This window comes from Phragmites australis, chromosome 23 (assembly GCF_958298935.1).
Source record: "Phragmites australis chromosome 23, lpPhrAust1.1, whole genome shotgun sequence".
Taxonomy (NCBI): domain Eukaryota; kingdom Viridiplantae; phylum Streptophyta; class Magnoliopsida; order Poales; family Poaceae; genus Phragmites; species Phragmites australis.
Genome location: NC_084943.1, coordinates 18,260,453 through 18,282,825, shown reverse-complemented (window position 1 = coordinate 18,282,825; position 22,373 = coordinate 18,260,453). Strand labels below are relative to the sequence as shown.

At 45.9% G+C, this 22,373-nt stretch overlaps 2 protein-coding genes across 2 annotated transcripts; both read right to left on the bottom strand.

Annotated features, from left to right (window-relative positions):
- Positions 1 to 5,285: 5,285 nt before the first annotated feature.
- On the bottom strand, positions 5,286 to 6,124 carry LOC133906027 (uncharacterized). The gene has a single exon (XM_062347828.1). The coding sequence runs from the start codon at positions 5,985 to 5,987 to the stop codon at positions 5,286 to 5,288; it is 702 nt and encodes a 233-aa protein (XP_062203812.1). The 5' UTR covers positions 5,988 to 6,124.
- Positions 6,125 to 11,564: 5,440 nt separating this feature from the next.
- Positions 11,565 to 14,590, bottom strand: LOC133906026 (protein FAR1-RELATED SEQUENCE 5-like). The gene is made up of 3 exons (XM_062347827.1): positions 14,291 to 14,590; positions 11,897 to 12,917; positions 11,565 to 11,692 (listed from the first exon to the last, which is right to left on the bottom strand). The coding sequence occupies exons 1-3, from the start codon at positions 14,588 to 14,590 to the stop codon at positions 11,565 to 11,567; spliced, it is 1,449 nt and encodes a 482-aa protein (XP_062203811.1).
- Positions 14,591 to 22,373: the final 7,783 nt, after the last annotated feature.

Genomic DNA, 22,373 nt, shown 5'->3' with positions numbered 1-22,373 from the left:
CTTCCCCTGCTCTAGCTCTCCTGCTCCCTCCCTAGTTCTTCTCTATGAACTAACCCCCACGCCATGGCAGCACCCAGCCGAGCTACTGATCTTTTTGTTGCCAAGCTTCCCCATGCCCAGATCCACCAAGAAGGGATCCCCAAAGAGCTCCACTGTTCCTGGGGATGCTCCACCTCCTCTCGGCCTCCTGCTTCTCCTCTCCTTCGCAGCTCTCTCTGTCAGCCGCACAAAAACAAAAGCAGAGCACCACCATTCCAGCACCCCAAGCTCGAATCCGAAGCCACCAAGAACAGATCCGCCCAATCAAGCCCCAATCGCGCTTTGTAAGGTCGTGCGGAGCTTTCCCCGCCGAATCCCGCGTGAATCCCTCAGTTCCCAGGCCAAATCGGGTTTCGCGCCGTTCTTCCTCTCCAACTCCGGCTGGCGATGCCTCATTGCCGTGAATCGCTGCTGCAGCACCAGCACCTCCCCACGCAGGATGAACCTTGGGTGAGCTTGCCTACGCACTGGTGAGGCTCGCTGCTCCCTTTTTCCTCCATCCCCGTGTGCTCCCTTGCTCCAGCCACGCGCACCGAGCTGCTGCGCGCCATGGACGCCGGCGAGCTCCATGTGGCTGTAGCTGCCTTGTGCATGTCACCTTGGACGAACCCCCATTGCACGCTGAGTCCTTTGGTGCCGCCCGTTGGCCAAGCCGCCGCCGGCGAGCGCACCGTACAATCGGCCATGACTCTCTGGGCGCTCCTCGTCAGGTCAACCAGTTCGGCCCCATGCTTAGACCGTCTCCAACCGAGTCGGTATCGGGTCGGCATTCTTCCTGTTGCGGCTGGCGGGCGCCCGGACGCGGCTCCAACGGACTCGGTATCGCGTTCCACAGGGATGCGGGGTGCGACGCGTTCGGCAAAACCCGATGGCGCTGGACGAGGCATTCGGGCGAGCGGATAGGATAGCCACCAGCTCCCGAGGCGCGGAGGAAGGGGATCTGGCGAGGCGCCGCGGCGGTGAGGACGGCGGGGACGGACTCGGGCGGAAGCGCGGAAGGTCGGGGCCCTCGGCGGCGGTCCCTGCGGAGGAGGAGAGGAGGGGAGCAGATCCGGCGGAGGCAGTTCCATCGTCCCCGCCGTCCGCCGGCTCGGCTACAGCACCAAGGAAGACCTCCAGTGCAGCAACGTAAGTCCTCTCGCGCTACTGGAGACCATGCGGTGGCCGCTGGTGGGGGGGGGACCGAGGTGGGTGCATCGGCGTTAGGGATTGGGTTGTCCACAGCGCTAGGGATTAGGGATTTGTTCACTTTGCATTAGGGATTTGCGATTTGTTCACTTTGCATTAGGGATTAGGGATTTGTTCACTTTGCATTAGGGATTGGGTTGTCCACGGCGCCTCGGTTCGGTTGTGGCTGTGGCAAGCGTGTAGACGCAGAGCATGTAGCTTCGACGGCGATTCATGGTGCCCACAGGTAGTTCAGACCATGCTTGGTTGATCCGGTTATGAACTGGAACAGTTGCTTGGTTAATCTGGAAAGCACACAGTGAAGGCTTTGGTTGATCTGGAAAGCACACAGTGAAGGCTTAGGTGATGATAAGCAATGTAGTTGAATTGATATTTGCGGGCTCTGCATTCATGTGCTAGACCTGAAGATTTCTAAAATTGTGGTAGACTTGCATTTGAGCTGTGTAGTTGATAAGCAATGTAGTTGAATTGGTATTTGCTCCCTTTGCATTCATGTGCTAGACCTGAAGATTAGTAAAATTGTGGTAGACTTGCATTTGAGCTGTGGATCTGACATCATGGAGTCATGTGCTCTCCTGTCTTTGGTATGTGTATTAGTAAAAGTGTTGCTTTGATTGAGCTATGTGTAGTATGCACTGATCTTTCCCTTGCCCCTAAAATTGTGCAAACTATGTTTGGTTTATATACACATAGCTAACATTGTGCAAACTATGTTTGGTAATGCGTGCAAACTGTTTCCCCGGCTGAAACCTAATTGTTTCTTTTTGAAACCTGAGATGAAATAAAGGGCTCTCCTGGCCTAGCTGGTGTGGCTAGTGTGGCTTTGCTTGAGCTATATGCACTGATCTTTCTTATGTAGACACTGTATTTCATATATCGACACACTGTATAGAATTGAGGATACACACTGTCTTCCTTTGAGGATACACACTGCCTTTGGTATATATACACATAGCTATTCCTACCTGTTGGCCACAGTAGTGATATCCAGTTGCAAATACCAGCTGACCTGTTGATTTCGTCCATATGATCTGTTTGTGTCAGGCATATTCAATAACGCAATGAACCAGAATGCTTCATTCATTTTAGATAGTAAATAATGGTCCATATATAGTGTCATGTACCAGAATTATTGGTTAACGCAATGAACCAGAATGCTTCATTCATTTTAGATAGTAAATAATGGTCCATATATAGTGTCATGTACCAGAATTTTGCCTGCTGCAGGACACAGAATGCCATGTGTTTGTGTCATCTTTACATTTCTGCTTAATTACTGCAAGTGTCAGCATAGTGTTGGTACTGTACTATGACTGTATGGAGAGGAACATTAGGTACATGTACAGACTTCATGCATGATTGGTAGGTAACAGATTCTCAGTTGAGCCATCGGCCGCATTGGTTGTAGATGGACGCCGCTTCGCTCGCCGCCCTTGTCTCCAAAATGCAGGACCACGTCGAACAAATGGCGGTAGAACTGAAGAAAGTCGTGAAAGACAACTTGAGTACGGAGGGCACCCCTGCCGATGTGGACCTGAACCGAGCTCTCCTTCAGGTCGAGAACATTGCCGGGGAACTGGAGATGCTCGTGTTCCAAGTGGAAGATGCGCTGCAGACTGGTGATGGCCGCAAGGAAGTGTCGGAGGCCACCACTTTGCTCGAGGATGGGTCCGGTTCACAGGATGTCGACTGCAACGACATTGTTCCAGTGGATTGGAGCGGCGATGAGCTGTTGTGTGGAGATTCAGCGGACTCTATGTCAATAGAATCCGATAGGTCGTGGCGTACGCAGTGAGTTGCTCTATGTAGTCGGGTTTAATGCAGTGGTAATAAACGTAGTGTTGTGTTGTACTGATATAACGAAACCATATGTTGCTTACTGTCTTTGTGTATTGACTTTGTCTAATAAAGTGCATGGTTCATGTATTTCATAGCCTTTGTCCCATATTTCTTGTGCTGTACTGATATAACGAAACCATATGTTCCTTACTGTCTTTGTGTATTGTCTTTGTCGAATAAAGTGCATGGTTCATGTATTTCATAGCCTTTGTCCCATATTTCAGGAGCAGTATGGAGTATGCCCCTTTTCTTCGGGGTGATGAGGATGACATTCCGTGGGACGATGTTGTGCCGCCCACTCAGGATGACTTCATCGGGACGCAGCTTCCTACGTCCGAAGAACAGAACGAGTTGCCAGCGGCATGTGGTCGTGGAAGCAGTTACACTATCCAGGAGGACCTTCTGCTAGTCAAGTCGTGGCTCAACGTGAGTATGGATCCCGTGGTGGGAACGAACCAGAGTATGGGGGCTTTCTGGCAGAGGATCGAGACATTTTACTACGAGCACAAGGAGTTCCCTACCACTCGGAACAAGAAGTCTCTTCAGGGTAGGTGGACATTCGTCAACGGCATGGTGCAGCGATTCTGCGGGCACTATGCTAAAGCCCTTCGTACTAGGAGGAGTGGGATGACGGAGGCCGACACGGTATGCATCATTAAATGCGAATGTATAGTTTCCATTCAATATATGTACTGTGGCATTTAATATGATGTGGGCCAATTTCAGATTGCCGCTGCATGTCAGATGTTCCAGGCAGCGGAGAAAAGGGAGTTCACACTGATGCCATGCTGGGCCGAGTTACGCCACCATCCTAAATGGCAATCAGAGTCTTCTCGCAAGAAGCAGAGGACTACGTCATCAACACAGGAGGGAGAGACCTCCCCCGGCTGCATCGATGGTGACGGTGCGACGCCGACGCATACCAGCGGGAGCAGCCGGCAGAAGCGGCCAGCAGGCCGAAACAAGGCAAGGGACCTCGCTCGCGGTTCGGCTTCATCAACATCGGTCACAAAACCAGTGCTTGAGATGTTCGACAGGCAACTTGCGGTAAAAGAGAAAGTTGAGAAGGAACGCGCCGATCGCTTTGCAGAGCTGTTGAGGATTGAGGAGCACAGGTTGCGCCTGGAGGAGGAGCGTGTCCAACTGGAAAAGGTCAAGGAGGAGAGGCAAAAAATCAGGGAGGAGAGGGAGATCATGAGCATGGACATTTCGCAAATGGACGAGGACCAGCAGGCATATTACAAGAGCCTTCGCCGAAGCATCATCGCAGCTCGCCGAGCTGAATCTGCCCCCTGAGTTTTGGTGCCCATCTTTGCAAACAATGTTTCCTTCGCTTCATTTACTTTTCATGCAAACAGACTTTTCCTTTACTGCCTGGGACTTGTTAAGCAAACATGATTTTCAGTTTTGTCTGTTCAGTACTATGTAGTACCTACAATTTGTATTAACTGCCTGTTTTAGCATATTTTGGACCGAACTATTACATTGTGGCCGATCGGCCGAGCAAAGTCCATGGTTGCCGATTGTATCCGATGTTTGTTCAGTACTATGAAGTTTGCTGATCATTTCCTATGCGCTGTCAGAATCTAGAGGATCGGCCAATATTGATCTGTTGAGCAACATGCATGAGTGCGATACGAAACAATCTGCCGGTTTGTGTGCAAGCAAGCCTACACGCATAATTTCTTGTACACTTGGGAAAAACTGTTCGGCAACAAGCTGATGTTATTTGAACACGATGTAATGCGATGTTTGTACATTTTTTTAAACACGATGTAATGCGATACGATATTACATTTTTTTGAACACGATGTAATGCGATACGAGATTACATTTATTTGAACACGATGAAACACGATACGATATTACATTTATTTAAGGTGGCATGAGGTCTATTGTCCTCCTGCGACCTGCCACAGGTGCTCCACAATGTCGTCACGGAGTTGATGATGCGTTGGTCGACTTCTAATTTGCCCGTACCTTTCCATAAATGCTTCAAGCGGGGGGGTTGGTTCGTGAGACGGCACCGCGTCCTCGCCCGAACCCTCGTAGATGTAGTCGACAGCACCTTCCGTTCTCTCATCCTCGATTATCATGTTATGCATGATGATACACGCGGTCATTACGTCGCTGAGGATTTCTTGATCCCACAACCTCGCCGCGCCACGGACGATGGGAAACCTGGACTGCAACACTCCAAATGCCCGCTCAACATCCTTTCATGCAGCCGCCTGCTGCACCACGAAGTGTTGATGCTTCGGGCCTACTGGAGATGGTATGGGTTTCACAAATGTCGCCCACTCTGGGTAGATCCCGTCTGCAAGATAGTACCCCATTGTATAATGGTGGCCATTAATAGTGTATTGTACCTTCGGTGCTACTCCCCTAGCAAGGTTGTCAAGGAGATGAGACCGGTGCACCACATTGATGTTGTTCAATGAACCTGGCATCCCGAAGAAGGCATGCCAAATCCATAGGTCCTGCGATGCCATAGCCTCTAGAATGATAGTCGGTGCATTGACATGGCCCCTGAACGAACCGGACCACGCCGTGGGACAGTTCTTCCACCTCCAGTGCATGCAATCGATGCTTCCAAGCATCCCGGGGAACCCTCGACGCTGGTTCATATCCAGCAATCGAGCAGTGTCCTCCTCGGTCGGCGCCCGGAGGTACTCGTCACCGAACACCTCGACAATGGCCCACACGAAACGCCGCATGCTCTCGATGATGGTGCTCTCCCCTAGCCGGAGGCACTCGTCGAGAGAATCTGCAGGAGCATCGTAAGCTAACATACGGAAAGCGGCAGTTACTTTTTGCAAGGGTGACAGCCCAAGCTCTCCGGCAGCGTTCCTCCTTTGCTTGAACCACGGGTCATGTTCCTCCACCTCCCTCACAATCTTGCAGTACAAATCACGATTCATCCGGAACCTGCACGGCGATGGATCAGAACTAGTTCATCTCTCGTCCGTTCGTACACCATAGAATAGTGTTACCTGCGCCGAAAGATGTAGTCGGGGTACACTGCGGACTCAGCAAAGTAGTCGTTGTACAATCGATTGTGTCCCTCCTGATGATTCCTACAGATGCGCCGGTGCCTGGGGACGGAGCCTCCCCACGGCCCTCTGCGCGAAGCTTCGACGTCGGCATGCCATGCGGCAAGCGTCGCTAGGACCAACTCATCTTCCTCATCGGACTCCTCGGTGGAGAAGCATAACTCTCTCATGTACTGCTTCCATGCAGCACGAGGCTCCATTTCGTGGCTTGCAAATGAGAGCCCCTCTTGCACCTATATATAGTGCCCGGTGGAACCTTCCAAGAGAAGCCACTTGTGCTCCTTCCCTTGCAAGCCACTTTCTCGGAGCCTTCGCCCGCAATCTTCCGTGACCCTTCCTCCACACGATTCCTTCTACTGCAAGACCCTAATATTTATGTTGCAACAAACCAGTGCAACGGGATGCTCAGTATATGTCATCACGATGCTCAGTCCACACCAAAATAGGAAAGAGAAGATAGAGGATGAAATAACGGAGATTCTGTTGGAGATGAAGGGAATGAGGGATGCTGCAATAGTGATAGGGGATGCTGTAATAGTATTTTAGAGGATGAAGTTTTAAGGATTCTGTTGGAGATGGCCTTAGTCTCAGTGACTAGCTGCAGCTGGGTGTAAAAGTTCCACTTGTTAATTTTTGGTTGAGAAGAGAAGTTGAGAAATGGATTTATTCTTACTACCTCCGTTTTTGTTTACTTATCACCGATTTTTTACTGTAGCAATTTTGACCTTACATTTTTCCTTAAAAAAATTTATAAATAACTAAAATTTTCGTATCCCTAGATTCATCGTGAAATGTACTTTATTAGTATTAGATATTTTTAAGTATTCGTAAATTTTTCGTAGAAAAAAACAGAAGGTCAAAGTTGCTACAGTAAAAAGCTGGTGACAAGTAAACGAAAACAGAGGTAGTACAATGTTAAATTGGGTGCAGCATAGTAATAATCATAGGACAATAAATCTAGCTCAAAATGTGAAACCTCTTGTGTTAGCTTTTTTATCATACTCTACTGTATAAAAATGTTGGGAGAAGTGCTTTTATGCTTTCCGGAAACAGAGAGGCACGAATCACAAAGCATTTTCTGTCTAATTACACAGTTAAGGGTTATTAATTGTGGAGCCCGGACCGTAAGCCCATCTGGGCCTGAACCGTCCACGCAACGCAATCGCTTTCCCTTCTTTCACATGGTGCTGCTCTCGATCTTCTTTTGCCTCCCTCCCCGCCGCCGCTCCTCGTCACGTGGTGTCGCTCCTTTGCCGCTGCACGTCCTCGCCGCGTGGTGCCACTCCTCCGCCGCAGCCCTTCCTCGCCGCGTGGTGCTGCTTCGCCGTAGCCCATCCTCGCCGCGTAGTGCCACTCCTCCACCGCAGCCTGTCCTCGCCGCGTGGTTGCCGCTCAGCCGACACCCGTCCTCGTCGCGTGGTGCTGCTCCGCCGCCGTCCCTCGCCGTCTCTCGTTGTCATGCTCCCCTGCAAGGCGAGATCGAAGGAGAGTTTCTGAGCAGCCGTTGCTTTGGTGAAATCCCTTATTCCGCAATCACAGATGCACTAAAGGTTTCACTTGCTATTGTTCGTTCGATCAATGACTTCTATTGACCTTGCTGTTGTTCACGTGCTGAAACTTTTTTATTGACTTTTATAACGCTTCATTCATTAGATTAATGATGATGAGGTGGAATGTTGGATTGTGAAAGCAATAGCATGCAAGATATTGGACTGTAAGGTTGATCAGCTTAATCAGACTGTTATTGTGAGGTAGTCACCTCTCTCAAGGCTTCTCAGGCAATTATGTTCATGTCTAAGAAGAAGGAACATTTGAACTGCTGCTCATCTTTCTAACATGATAGAACCTCTAATATTCTTGGTCTTATGAGATAAAGTTAAAGCTAAGTTATACCTAACAAGTACCCAATTTGAACATGCCATTATTATCCTAGTGTTTCATCTTGCTCTTTGAGCTAGTCAGGGAGAAACTCGAGAAGACTTTAACAATAATTTGGCAATCTCGCATGCCAGGGGTCACCTGTATACATGTTCCTATGCATCATTTTTTGCTTTGTCTACAACAACTGGATAATGCCTCGTGTAAAAAAATTTGCAATGATAATTGTTCATTTGTTTACACATTGATAGTTTGGTCAAGAAATTCTGTTGAACATGAGACACCGGGAAAGAAACCGGAGTAGATAGTGCACCGGCATTTGTTATACCTTCGGTGAAGTTCCAATACGATGTGTATTATCAGCTGGAATTGTAATGGTTGGTGCCTTTGGCGTCTTTCTACAACTAATATGTAGACGGAAGGGTATAATCACTCGGAGTAGACGTGCAGTGGCTACAACAACTCTATGGAGGTTTGCTTATTATGACATGAATTGCAAATGCTTCTGCTTTGTGATTAATCACTGCGAGCACTTATTGATCGGGATGAATCATACATTTATTTTTCATCCACAGGAAAATGCGAGTACTAGTGAATCTCATGAGAGTGGGAGCAACTGTGGTGGATTCTACAATGCTGAGGAAAGAAATGTTGCTCTGGAAGAGTTTTGGAATGTAGCGTAGATGACATTTGGAAGCGAAGACGAGTGTTATAGTTTCTATAATAAGTATGCCAGGGGCAAAGGATTCAGCATTAGGAAGATTGTTGTGAGGCGTGAGAAAAAGGTTGGGGACATATTCTACATATGTTATCTATGCTGTAAGGAAGGGAGTCGAGATCCTGAACTAAGTGACATCAAGAATCGGAAAAGGAGGGAAAGAGCAAAAACAAGATGTGATTCTCCTGCTCAACTCTGCATTAGGCTTGACAAGGCCCGTGGTATTTGGTTTGTTGACAATTTTGTGGATGACCATAACCATCGTTTGACATCTCCAGATGAAACTCCGTTTCTTCGGTCTCAAAGGAAGATGATAGAATCTCTGAAATCTGAAATTAAACTAATGGAATCAATGGGCATCCGAAAGCATGTAATAATGGATATCTTGGAGTGCAGGTATGGAGGATATGATAAGGTTGGTATTATTAGGAAGGACATTTACAATTTCTCATCTAGGTATAAGAGGTCAAAAAGTGTGGATGGTGATGCAAATGCTGCTTTAGAGATCATGCAGATCAGGCGGGACAAGGATCCTGATTTCTTTTATGAGTACCAGGTTGATGCTGAAGGCCGAATGAAAGATCTTTTCTGGTGTGATGCACAGTCGCGCATGGACTAACAATCATTTGGTGATGTTGTTGTGTTTGATAGCACATATAGGATTAATAGGTACAAAATGCCATTTGTTCCGTTTGTGGGACTCAACCACCACCGCCAAACTACAATATTTGGTTGTGGTATCATAGGAGATGAGCGTGTTGAGTCATATATTTGGTTGCTTGGTGCGTTTTTGAGAGCAATGTGCCCACAGAAGCCAAAGTCCATAATTACTGATAGTGACAATTCAATGATGAAAGCAATCCGATGTGTGCTACCAGGTACCAGTCATCGCATTTGCTCTTGGCATATTGAGAAAGGTATGCTTAAGCATCTTCACCAGTCAAACCTTGAACAGTTCAGGTCATTCATATACGATGCTTGCTTACCGACTGTCTTTGAAGAAAAGTGGAAATCCTTTGTTTCAAAGTACCAAACTAGTAAGAATAGGGAGTGGCTAAATAGGATGTATAGAAAGAGGGAATTATGGGCTGCTACCTTTTATTTGACAAGTACTTTTTGGGCATGAGAAGCAACCAGCGAAGTGAGAGTTTGAATTCTCGTCTTCACCAGCATCTTGACTACTACATGTCTCCGGTTGATTTGGTAGAACACTACGAGGTTTGCATTTCTACCATGCATCGAAGGGAGGCCGAGTTTGATTCCAAAGCATCACAGTCTTGGCCTGCCACTATTACCAACAACAAAGAACTCGAAGAAACTACTGGACATATTTTTACATCAGCAAATTTTGATTTAGTCCAAGGAGAGCTTCAGATGATATGCAGGTTTGATGTTCTGGGAGTTCTGCATGAGGGCAAATGCACCAAATACATGGTGACTTCAAAGGAACAACAAGGAAAGTTGTTTTATGTTGACCACACTTTAGTAGAGTCTTTCATATATTAAATGCAGATGCCAAAAAATGGAGCGAGATGGGATCCCTTGCAGGCACATTCTCTGTGTTTTGAAGCATTTGGAGTTGAAGGAGATACGGAAGTGTTATGTGCTACAGCGGCTTTCAAAAAATGCAAAAGGTGGCCTTCCTTCTATTAGGAAAAGTAATTTACATGTTTGGACAGAGAAACAAGAGCGATATTATGAGTTGAGCGCCATAAGATCTGAACTATTTGACTTGTCATCCACTGATCCTGGTGCCTTTGAGGAGCTGAAGGAATATATGGTTAAACAACTATCAAAAAGAAGAAAGACATCCAATCGCACTCACAGGGATGTTGGTGAGAAAAATAATTCATTCTACTGGCCTAAAGGTTCGGTTCTCGATCCCGCAATTGCGGTCACCAAGGGTGCACCTAGGGATAATAAGAGGCAAAGATCATTTGATGAGCACAGGTTCAGATTATGCAGTCGATGTCGCCAACCTGACCATGATATTCGGTGTTGTCCCCTTGCAATGAAAGAAGAGTAAGTTTATCACATGTTGAGCAAGGCATCAGGGTGAAGCGTTGGATGAGATGCTTGCTTATAGTCCTGTTCTGCGATCTGTGGACCTTGTAGTGTATTTTGCTATTCACTATATTAATTGTCTAAAGTTGGATGTTACAATACTTGCAGCATGGACTAAGTCTCTTTAGTTACATTCATATCTTTGTGGCATATGTTGTTATCTTTCAATTTAGTTATATTTTTTCAGCACTAACAGTGTTTAGCTGCCAAGCAATAGTATTGGACTATACATGGCCATTTAGCTTTCCTGATGTTGTTAGCTGCATTGTGAGTAGCTGTTGGTTGGTGGGGTTGTAGACTTCTAGAGGAGTCGCAAAATCTGATTCAACAACATTTTCTTTTGAATTTACATGAAATTTGGGCCTGAATGTGATAGTGGGTTCCTTTTTAAGTATACAGGAGTTTATGTTTGTTCGTTTGTTTTCTTGAGGTTCTTTCATGTGCTGTTAACTGTAGAACACTAGAACATATTGATGTCTTGAGAAGCACAGTTCAAGTTTACCAATCTTTCTAGTTTGTTGTGTGACCTTGTACAAATGACAACCAGAGAAGTATTCACTTATCAGTATTTGGCCCGCGCTCACGTGAAGGCGAAACTGAAAGCAGGAGCGATCATCTAACCATAACGAGAAAAACAAGGAGATCGCTGAAGTAGAAATTGAGATAGGAGCTAACAAACAAGATTGAAATTCGAACTACGATACCTGGAGATAAACCTAGAGAGTTAGTTAGCACAAGCGCACAGCTATTGCTTATCTATATAATAATACATAGATGGGAACACACTAGCTCTCGCGAGTTCTGATCGCCAAGAGCGACGACCTACTGATCGGCAACAAACTAGTAAGCAATCTAACTCTCCCATTTGGAGGCATGTCATTTCCACTCCCTTGTAATACACGGTAGTTCCAAACTGCAGAATTTGTTAGCGTCATCAACATTCTGGTTTGCGAGGGCCGAATCAACATTCTGGAATTTGTCAGACATCCTAGGTCTTCGAAGACAGTCGGTAAGCAAGCATCGTATATGAATGACCTGAACTGTTCGAGGTTTGACTGGTGAAGATGCTTAAGCATACCTTTCTCAATATGCCAAGAGCAAATGCAATGACTGGTACCTGGTAGCACACATCGGATTGCTTTCATCATTGAATTGTCACTATCAGTAATTATGGACTTTGGCTTCTGTTGGCACATTGCTCTCAAAAACGCACCAAGCAACCAAATATATGACTCAACACGCTCATCTCCTATGATACCACAACCAAATATTGTAGTTTGGCGGTGGTGGTTGAGTCCCACAAACGGAACAAATGGCATTTTGTACCTATTAATCCTATATGTGCTATCAAACACAACAATATCACCAAATGATTGGTAGTCCATGCGCGACTGTGCATCACACCAGAAAAGATCTTTCATTCGGCCTTCAGCATCAACCTGGTACTCATAAAAGAAATCAGGATCCTTGTCCCGCCTGATCTGCATGATCTCTAAAGCAGCATTTGCATCACCATCCACACTTTTTGACCTCTTATACCTAGATGAGAAATTGTAAATGTCCTTCCTAATAATACCAACCTTATCATATCCTCCATACCTGCACTCCAAGATATCCATTATTACATGCTTTCGGATGCCCATTGATTCCATTAGTTTAATTTCAGATTTCAGAGATTCCGTCATCTTCCTTTGAGACCGAAGAAACGGAGTTTCATCTGGAGATGTCAAACGATGGTTATGGTCATCCACAAAATTGTCAACAAACCAAATACCACGGGCCTTGTCAAGCCTAATGCAGAGTTGAGCAGGACAATCACATCTTATTTTTGCTCTTTCCCTCCTTTTCCGATTCTTGATGTCACTTAGTTCAGGATCTCGACTCCCTTCCTTACAGCACAGATAACGTCTGTAGAATATGTCCCCAACCTTTTTCTCACGCCTCACAACATCCTTCCTAATGTTGAATCCTTTGCCCCTGGCATACTTATTATAGAAACTATAACACTCGTCTTCGCTTCCAAACGTCATCTGCGCTACATTCCAAAACTCTTCCAGAGCAACGTTTCTTGCCTCAGCATTGTTGAATCCACCACAGTTGCTCCCACTCTCATGAGATTCACTAGTACTCGCAGTTTCCTGTGGATGAAAAATAAATGTATGATTCGTCCCGATCAATAAGAGCTCGCAGTGATTAATCACAAAGCAAAAGCATTTACAATTCAGGTCATAATAAGCAAACCTCCATAGAGTTGTTGTAGCCACTGTACGTCTACTCCGAGTGATTATACCCTTCCGTCTACATATCAGCTATAGAAAGACGCCAAAAGGCAGCAACCATTACAATTCCAGCAGATAATACACATCATATTGGAACTTCACCGAAGGTATAACAAATGTCGGTGCACTGTTTACTCTGGTTTCTTTCCCGGTGTCTCATGTTCAATAGAATTTCTTGACCAAACTATCAATGTGTAAACGAATGAACAATTATCACTGCAATTTTTTTTACACAAGGCATTATCCAGTTGTTGTAGACAAAGCAAAAATGATGCATAGGAACATGTATACAGGTGACCCCTGGCATGCTGAATGTACTTAAAAGTGCCTAGAGAGGGGGGGTGTGAATAGGCTTTTCTGAAAATTAAAACTAATCAACGGATTAAACAGACGCCTGATACTCCGGTGAAGGTCGGATACTCTGGACTATCTGGTCTGTCCGGAGTATCCGGTCTAGTCCAGAGTCTCCGGTCTATACAGGAGCTCGATGTAACACACTAATTTTCAACTTTTTCCTAATAATAATGAATTTTTGTTAGAGGTGTTGTGCTAGCTCTTGAAACCCTAGAGAAAAACATTAATTTATAAAGCAAATAATTAATTTAGGAATTGTTTGTCACATTCATGTTGGAGTAGATGCATTAGAGTTTTATTGTGTGGAAAGTCCCTTTTGAAAAACCCCGCGAGGAGCCGTTTAAAAATCGTGGAAGAAATCGTTGCAAAATCCTAAATCAGAAATTCAGAAAATCCTCCCGGGCCAATTTCTCTTTTTCTTCCTTTTTCCGCCGGCCCAATCTTCTTTTTTTTCTTCCGGCCCGGCCCGCTTTTCCTCCTCTTCCTTCCCCCGGCTGCCCGCGTGGGCCGAGCCGCGCCGGCCCAGCTTCTCCTCCCGCTCGCGCTCGCCCTCGCTGCCCGTCGTTGGCGTGTGGGTCCCGTGCCGTCTTCGTCTCCGCGCCACGCCGCTCGCCGAGTCCGTCTCCGCGCCATCTTCGCGTCGCGCCACCGTCTTCGCGTTGAATCCCAACAACCCAAGCCCGAATCGGTTGCACCGTGCTTATCCCCGCGCCCTCCTAGCCTATATAAAGCCCCGAGCCCCCCTGTTTGTTTCCTTCGCCCAGATCCAATCGTCGAGTTGCGCCGCCGCCCGCCATTGCTCTCGGCCGAGCTCGCCGTCCGCTGTTGCCGCCGCGTCTCCGCCGCTTCTGAGAGCGCCGTTGTGATCGCGTGCTTGCGTAGAGTCTCCCCCGCCACTCGTCGTCGCCTTTCCGCCGCCGAAGCCCCATCCCCGATGAAGAGCCGAGCGCCGCTGAAGCCTCTCCGTCGCCGACCCCCTTCCCGAGCCGCGCCGTCAAAGGTGAGCCGTCAATCGAGTTCCCCGTGTGCCCCTCTTCGTTTTCCATCGCTCGCCGTCGTCCCCCATGCCCAGCGACGAGGTCTTCGCTTTCGCCGGCGAAGTCGCCGACGCCGTTCCCCTCCCGCCGCTGCGTCTGCCTGCCGCCGCCACCGGAGCGCTTCCCCTCGCCCAGAGCCATCAGATCTGTTCTGGACTGCCTAGATTAGATCCCGATACCCCTTCGGCCACCCAATCCCGAGCCGCCACGTGGCACCACTTAAACCCAGTCAACGCCACGTCAGCCTTCCACCTCAGCACCCATGCCGACGTGTCATCCTAGTCATCATGCCACGTCAACCGCAGCAGCCGAGTCAGCAAAATCAGCCTTTTTCAATACAAAAATAATTCCAAGAATTCCAGAAATTGGTAATTTTGCAATAAAGCCCTGAACTCTTCTGAAATTAGTTAAAAGCCCCTGTCTTTTTGCAGATTAGTCCCTGATCTTTCCCATAATTACAATTAGGTCCCTCTATTTTTGCAAAAAGGTCCCTGTTCTTTCTGTTTAATTCAAATTAGGTCCTTTTTTTTCAGATTAACCCTAAAACTTGTTTCTAGCATAACTTTCTCATTCTAGCTCCAATTTAGACGATTTTCGCCCTCCCGCGTTCGTAGCAACGTGTACTATCTTGTAGTACCTTTTTCATAGATGTTAGTTACTGTGTGGTGTACTGTTCTTAGTTGGTTTTGTTGTTTGCTTTTCCGGTGCGTGTCGAAAGCAGACGAAGAGCAGTTTGAGAACCTTCAGGACCAAGTTTTTGAGGAGTCTGAGCAGCAAGTTGGGAGAGGCAAGTGTCCTTGAACATTTTGATCCCAGTTTGTTTAAAATGCGTTCTTTTCAAACATGCATGCTGTTAATCCTGAATCCTATGTATGTATAATACCCTGTTCTATATAATTCCTTGTCGCCATGTTGATAATAGAGGATATGATGGGTAGTCATGCTTAGCTTCGCACAAAGGGAATGAAGGGTTAAGGGTTAAACATGATTAACTAATTAATGCAATTATGAGTGGGAATATTAATGATGGCAATAGCAACATGGAATCTTAGGCCTTGAGCAAAGTTGGGTCAGTGATGATGAAGTTATGATGTTGGTTTAGTCTTTGCTCAAGTAACCTAAGTAAGGACCGGTTCGTGGAGCGACAACCCAAGAAATATCATACCAACCACGAGACCTGGTATGGGACAGGCCTAGCCTATTAATTAGTGGATTCCAGTTTTTGTGCGTGCCAAACGGAAGAGTGGATGTGTGGGGACGGCAAAGGCCAGAACCATTTGGTTAATGGTATGAGATATGTAGTGGAAGGGAAGGGTGAAAACTTTCTGGAGCTACAAGGCGCAAAAGGGGGCTTCTGGGTGGTGTGAATGCCACTTTGACGGCGGTGAAACCTAGCGGGTATGCACATACTGGATGAAACTTTGTAACGGCTTTGTAGTGACTTTCCGGGCGACACACCACTGGAGTGTGTTAAGTGTTTCGCGGACACGGCAACAAGGAAAATCACGACTTGTGGGGAAAGCTGGACAACCTCTACAGAGTGTAAAACTGTTATAACAACCGTGCTCACGGTTATGAGAGACTTGGATCCTCACATGGAGCCAAGATGGTTGGGTCGTTTTGGTCTATTGGGAGCCTGATGTGGGAACTCAGGTGGAGGGAAAAACTGTGGAGATGGTTCTAGGAGTTGGAGGCCTAATGATGATGAACCTAGTTAAGTAGGTTGCTTTCATAAACTTCGTTAGTACAGTTAGCTTTTATGCAAAACTATAATTGTTATGGCCTGTTCCTTGTTTAAGCTTGCATAGAATTTTATTTCCCACACTTGCAGAGTACTAGTTGTACTCACACTTGTTGTTTTTACCCCAAATGCCGTTCAAGCGCTGCTCAGACAATGAAGGAGATCCAGATTTCTTCGATGATGAAGAGGAAGACTGCTAGGCTGGCGTTTCCCCCGGTCAAGTGCCTGTGGAAGTTGGAGTTTCGCGGAGTATCGCTGTGAGCTTTTTGTTAAAGACTTTTTGGTCTCATTATTTGTTATAGTTAAAACGTTGTAATAATGACACTGGATGTGATACACTGATGAAGTCGCTGCATGTATGAAACTTGATCCTGGCATACATGTGGTTTACATCTGGTTTTGCCCCTTTCTAAAACCGGGTGTGACAGAAGTGGTATCAGAGCCATGTTGACCGTAGGTCGCAAACCTAGTTAGAAGGGACGAGTTTCTAAGGACTATTTTGCTAAAGCAAACTAATTTTGAAAACTCTGTTATGTCTTATATCATACTTTCCTTGCTGATCCTATTTAAAACCATGCTGCTGACTCCCCTTATTTTTAAAATGATTGTAGATGGCCCGGACACGTAAGACAGCGCGAAAGAGTACTAACGGCCGCCTTCCTGCCCGACCCTTGACCCCGACTCGTGCTATGGCCTGGACCAGACAGCAGCCACCCCGAGTTCAACGATGGAGCCATGTCTACCACTCTGACGGATGTCGTGCCGAATGGATTCCCGCTAAGCTTTGGGAGATACTTCATTATTTGGGATCCGAGAAAGCACCAGAATATGCCGGAGTGAAGACGGAGTACGCCGATGCCCCTCCTGAGTGGAAAGTCGAGGTGGTGATCTACAGTTTGCTACCGGAGCGTGGAGCCTATGAGGTGACGAGCATCCATTACGCCATCTCACCAAGGGCTACCTTCGAGGCTGGAATACGTGACGCTGCGCGCCAGGCCCTGCTGGTCCTCTGCCACCGCCACAGCGACGACCTGATCTTCACGCAATTCAGCCATTACCCTCAGCGCATCAGCGGCTTCACCGATATCACCGCTACACCCGTCATCGCAGAGGGAACCACCAGGCTTGGAGAACAAACAGCACTGGCCTTGGAGCTGAGTCAGGAGTTGGATCGAACCACCGAGGAGCTGCAGTACGTCAGAGGCAAGTTAGCTCAAGCTTAGAGTGAGCTACGCAACAAGAAGCGTCACCACCCGGACTGCTGGGAATCTTCTGCATCTGAATCTGGATCCGAGGAAGAGACTCCCCGTTCCCCGCACCGTCTTCAGGCACAGCGTCGTCCAGCTCCAGCCCCTTGAGGTTTCGGCAGAAATAGGAATTGTTTAGGAGGCTGCCCCTTAGTGGTTATGAGTCGTTAGCAAATCATGTGTTAGAGAGTAGGTTGATCTGGTGGTGTTTTATGTAATGATTTGGATTTTTGTTTGAGTGAGTGATGTTTTGTGAAGTTTCTCTTCACGAATGCATCCTTATAATTAATATAATAGTTTTATTGGGGGTCTATCTCTGTTTTCCTTCTGTTGTTCTTCATAAATTCCTTGTTTCCTCATTTACTTGCCCTGATCTCAGATGGTGAACCTAAGGAACCGCGCCAACACTAATGGCAATACTTCTGACGGGCACGACAATGATAATCCCTCCCCACCACCACAGCCATCCCTCGAGCAACTTTTGGCAGTGCAAACGCAGATTCTACAAGGAGTGGCTCGAACCATGACCCAAATGCAGCAAAATCCACTCGTCACCGCCCCAACACTACCACATCAATCCCGTGACAAGCTCGGAGAATTTCAAAGGACTAAACCGCCTACCTTTTCTCATGCGATTGAACCTAAAACCCACTTAGGGGGTCTAGATACACTTTCAATCTCCCCCTTTTTGGTGATTGATGACAACACGATTAAAGCTTATAAAAGATAGTTGAAAAAGGATTTTGAATTCTAGAAGATATGACGAGCTCCCCCTAAATGTGTGCATTGATTTAGGATCGAGTTAAACTCAAATGCACATATTTTAGAGAAAATTTTGCAAGAGCTCCCCTTATATCCTAGGATCCGTGGGATGCAATATCAAGTATACAAAAGTATTCAAGATGCATATGACAAGATATGTATCACACTTAATTTAATAAATACGACAAGCATCACACTAATATGAAAGACTCTTACAAATTTTAAATAAAACACATAGTTTATTAAACACAATAGATAAGTCTCAATGTCCAACAGCAATGAAAAGATAAAGTGTCCAAAGCTAGAAAGGAAGGAAACTAAGGAAACTAAGAAACTGATCTCTCTCCCCCTTTGGCATCAAGCACCAAAAAGAGGAGAGGAACTAATCGCTGCTTTCTTCATCTTCGTCGTCGTCATCCCCACTTCCATCATTGTTGCCATCAGGAGAGGAGCTCATTGCAGGAACGTCTTCGGCATCAGAGGAGTCATCGTTAGGTTGTGCTTGAGAGCTCTCGGCAGCTGCTTGGGCTTCATCATACCAAGCCCATGGATTCTCAAATTCAATAGGTGCACTCTTTGCTTCATCTGAAGCGATAGGAGAGCAAGGCGGCTGAAGGTTCATTGAGGCATACATTGCCTTTTGTCGTTTCTCTATTTTCTTCACTTGGACATTCTGCTCCTTGATCTGAGTCGCATTGTGAGTGCACACATTAAAGATAGCTTTGAGAGCACTCTTTATGAAAGATGACCCTCGAGGAGGAGCACATCTCGAGGTGATTTTCCTTGTGCTCGGGGGAACATGAGGAGGAGATGACAAAGGAGATGGAGCTTGGATGTTTAGAGGCCTCATCTGATATGGTTCATGTTTGATCTCCTTCACGAATGTCTTCTTGGATACACGCTCAATGATTGACATGATGTATGGAGCGTACCCACACTCTTGATAGGTGATTTTGAAGTGAACACTATTTCTTCCCATAGGAAATATGCCACACTAAAGGGTGCATGATCGTTGGACATAGTGGCGAGGAGGTTCCTTGAGATGCTCTGCACTGTGGTTGCATCCCCAATTTTAGGTGCAATGTGAGTCAAAATAGTGAGTTCAAACATCTGTAGAAGGGCCTCATAGCGGTGAGTTTTCCAAACTCAACTCTTCCATGATTAAGATACACAAACCCGAGCTCTTCCAAGGTGAGTTGATGCTCGTTGTGAATATGATCCTTATGTGTATCACGAGTATCAAAACGAAAATGATGAGCAAAGCCTCTGAAGCTCACCTTGTACTGTTCTCCTTCAGTCATCCAACGCATGAAGGGATTTTTTGATCCATCGAACCACACTATGGCATAGAACTGTGCGATGACTTCTTCGCACCAATCATATTTGAAAGCCATTATATTCTTCACTTTCTTGCTCTCACATGCAGTTATAACTTCATTAAACACAGGGTCATTCTTCTGTGCCATGTAGTTCCAATCTATCCATTGCATGTGGGTAATAGGTTTCTTCTTTGTGAGAATTACCGTCTCGTAGAAGTCCGCTTGGAAATCATTCCAGAAATGGTAGTCCGTGACATTCTTTTCATAGTCAAAAGGATTTGTCATCCTCTCAGTTTTCACCTTTGACACATGCTTCATGTAGTTAACTGTCTGCTTCGGAGTATCAAAAGGTGAAGCTGTTCTGAGGGGTCTATGAAGTTTCAGAGGTCCAATCACATTATCTTCCTCTTGTTCTTCTTCATCCTCTTCTTCAGCTGCATCAGACTCAGAACTATTTTCCATAGCAATGCCTTTGCCTCTCTCTTCCCGAGATGGCATGCTACCTCTTCCCCTTCCTGTTGTCACTGGAGCCAAACCCTTTCCACATCCACTCTCATGACCTCTTATAGCTTGACTCTTGGTCCTACCTAGAGCAACATTGGAGCTTTGTGATTCTTCAACAAAGGTCTCTTCTTCAATGCGAATGCCTCTTTCGGTGGCTTGTAATGATATTGTTTTCTTGACCACTTTGCGAACTCATTCACCACTCGCATGTCCACTCCCACTATCCTCCGATTGAGCCGGTGCACTAAGCTCTTGAGCATGAGGATCGCTTTTCTGTTTCTTCTTTCGCTCAAAAGTGTGACCTTTCACAAATCGATCTCCGGCCATGACGAACTTCCTGAGATATAGAGAAAGAAGAATTTAGGAAGATGCGAAGATGACTTGATGATAGGGCTGATGCTAAAAAGCTGACATATGCTGGAGTATCTGGTGACACTGGATACTCCGGTCAGCCCGAGTCAGTCCCAAAAACTTAGGGTTTTGGGAGATTTGACCAACAAGAGTTAGATCTGGTAGAGGAAAAAGTTCTAAGAAGTATAAGGAGCTATTCTACCAAAGGAAATCGATCCTAGAGGTGGGCATTGAGAGATCGGGAAATTTTGGGAAAAAGTACCTTTTGGGGCAAAAATCACTCCGGTGATTTGATGAATAGAGATGTCCGGAGTTTCCGACCTTGGATTCGAGTGAGAAATGATGGGGGATGTTGAAACTCCTTGGTTGTTCTTCAAAATTGCCGGAGAGGGTCACTTGAGGTGAGAGGAGTTGAGAATAGATGAGTTTGAGCAACTGTTCAGGTAGAGGGGGATATAAGAATCTGGAGAACCCGGAGACTCCGGTGAAGACCGGAGACTCCGGACCTGATACTTTACCGGAGACTCCGGTGAAGACCGGACTTTTTGGTAACTGGAGTCTGGACAAGAATCAGCAGATACATGAACAGTATTAGGTACCGGATACTCCGGTGAACACCGGACATTCTGGTACCTGGAACTGTGACAGAATAGAGAGAATGCTGAAATTTGAGGAGGAATTTTTCCGGGAGATGAACGTTGGACATATAAGACTATTTTGCCAATTGTGATCAGCCAACAAGCATCATTACATAACCATGATCACAAGTAGCAAATTATGATCAAAAGATCAAAGAATCAAATAATTTTGAAAATAGCACTCAAAAATACAGTTTTTGCAAACTCCTAGCTAAGAAAGCTATAAATCTACAACAATCAAATGTATGCAACAGTTCAAGCCACATTTCGAGAATCTAGGATATTTAATTCACTTCTCAACTCGCAAAACCTTTGCTCGTCTAGTGGCTTAGTGAGGATATTGGCTAGATGTCTTTCGGTTCTCACATAGCGAATGTCGATATCCCCTTTTGTTGCATGGTCTCTCAAGAAGTGATGTCTAATATCTATATGCTTGGTTCTTGAGTGTTGCACGAGGTTGTTAGCTATTTTGATGGCACTCTCATTATCACATAAAAGTGGAATTTTGGATGTGTTGTGATCATAATCTCTTAGTGTTTGCCTCATCCATAGGAGTTGAGCACAACAAGCTCCCGCGCAACATATTCGGCTTCGACGGTGGATAGGGCTACGGAGTTTTGTTTCTTGGACGACCAAGACACTAAGGACCTACCCAAGAATTGTAAGTCCCCGAAGTGCTCTTCCTATCTACTTTGCAACCAGCATAATCGGAATCCGAATAGCCGATGAGGTCGAAGGATGACCCTTTAGGATACCATAAGCCAAGGTAAGGTGTATGAACTAAATATCGAAGAATCCTCTTAACGGCCATTAAATGGCACTCTTTTAGAGCGGCTTGAAATCTTGCACACATGCACACACTAAGCATGATATCGAGTCTAGATGCACAAAGATAAAGTAAAGAACCTATCATGGAGCGATATACCTTTTAATCCATGCTTTTTCCTTCTCCATTGAGATCAAGATGACTATTGGTTTGCATGGGTGTCTTGATAGGTTTGGCATTCTCCATGTCAAACTTCTTGAGCATGTCTTTGATATACTTTGTTTGGCAAATAAAAGTTCCTTCCTTGAGTTGTTTGATTTGAAATCCGAGAAAGAACTTTAATTCTTCCATCATTGACATCTCAAATCTTCTTGTCATGATCCTACTAAAATCTTCACAAAATTGTTGATTAGTAGAACCAAATATGATGTCATTGATATATATTTGGCAAACAAATAAATCATTATCAATATTCTTAGTAAAGAGAGTAGAGTCAGCTTTGCCTATTTCAAAGCCCTTTTTAACAAAAAAAATTCCTAAGACATTCATACCATGCTCTTGGGGCTTGCTTTAGCCCATAGAGCGTCTTATGGAGT

Coding starts and splice junctions, on each gene's coding strand:
- LOC133906027 (XM_062347828.1), bottom strand. CDS start 5,987: ATGAATCGTGATTTGTACTGCAAGATTGTGAGGGAGGTGGAGGAACAT.
- LOC133906026 (XM_062347827.1), bottom strand. CDS start 14,590: ATGGCTCTGGGCGAGGGGAAGCGCTCCGGTGGCGGCGGCAGGCAGACG. Junction 12,918..14,290: donor AGTGGCGGGGGAGACTCTAC/GCAAGCACGCGA, acceptor TTTCATCCACAG/GAAACTGCGAGTACTAGTGA. Junction 11,693..11,896: donor AATCCGATGTGTGCTACCAG/GTACCAGTCATT, acceptor CAAATTCTGCAG/TTTGGAACTACCGTGTATTA.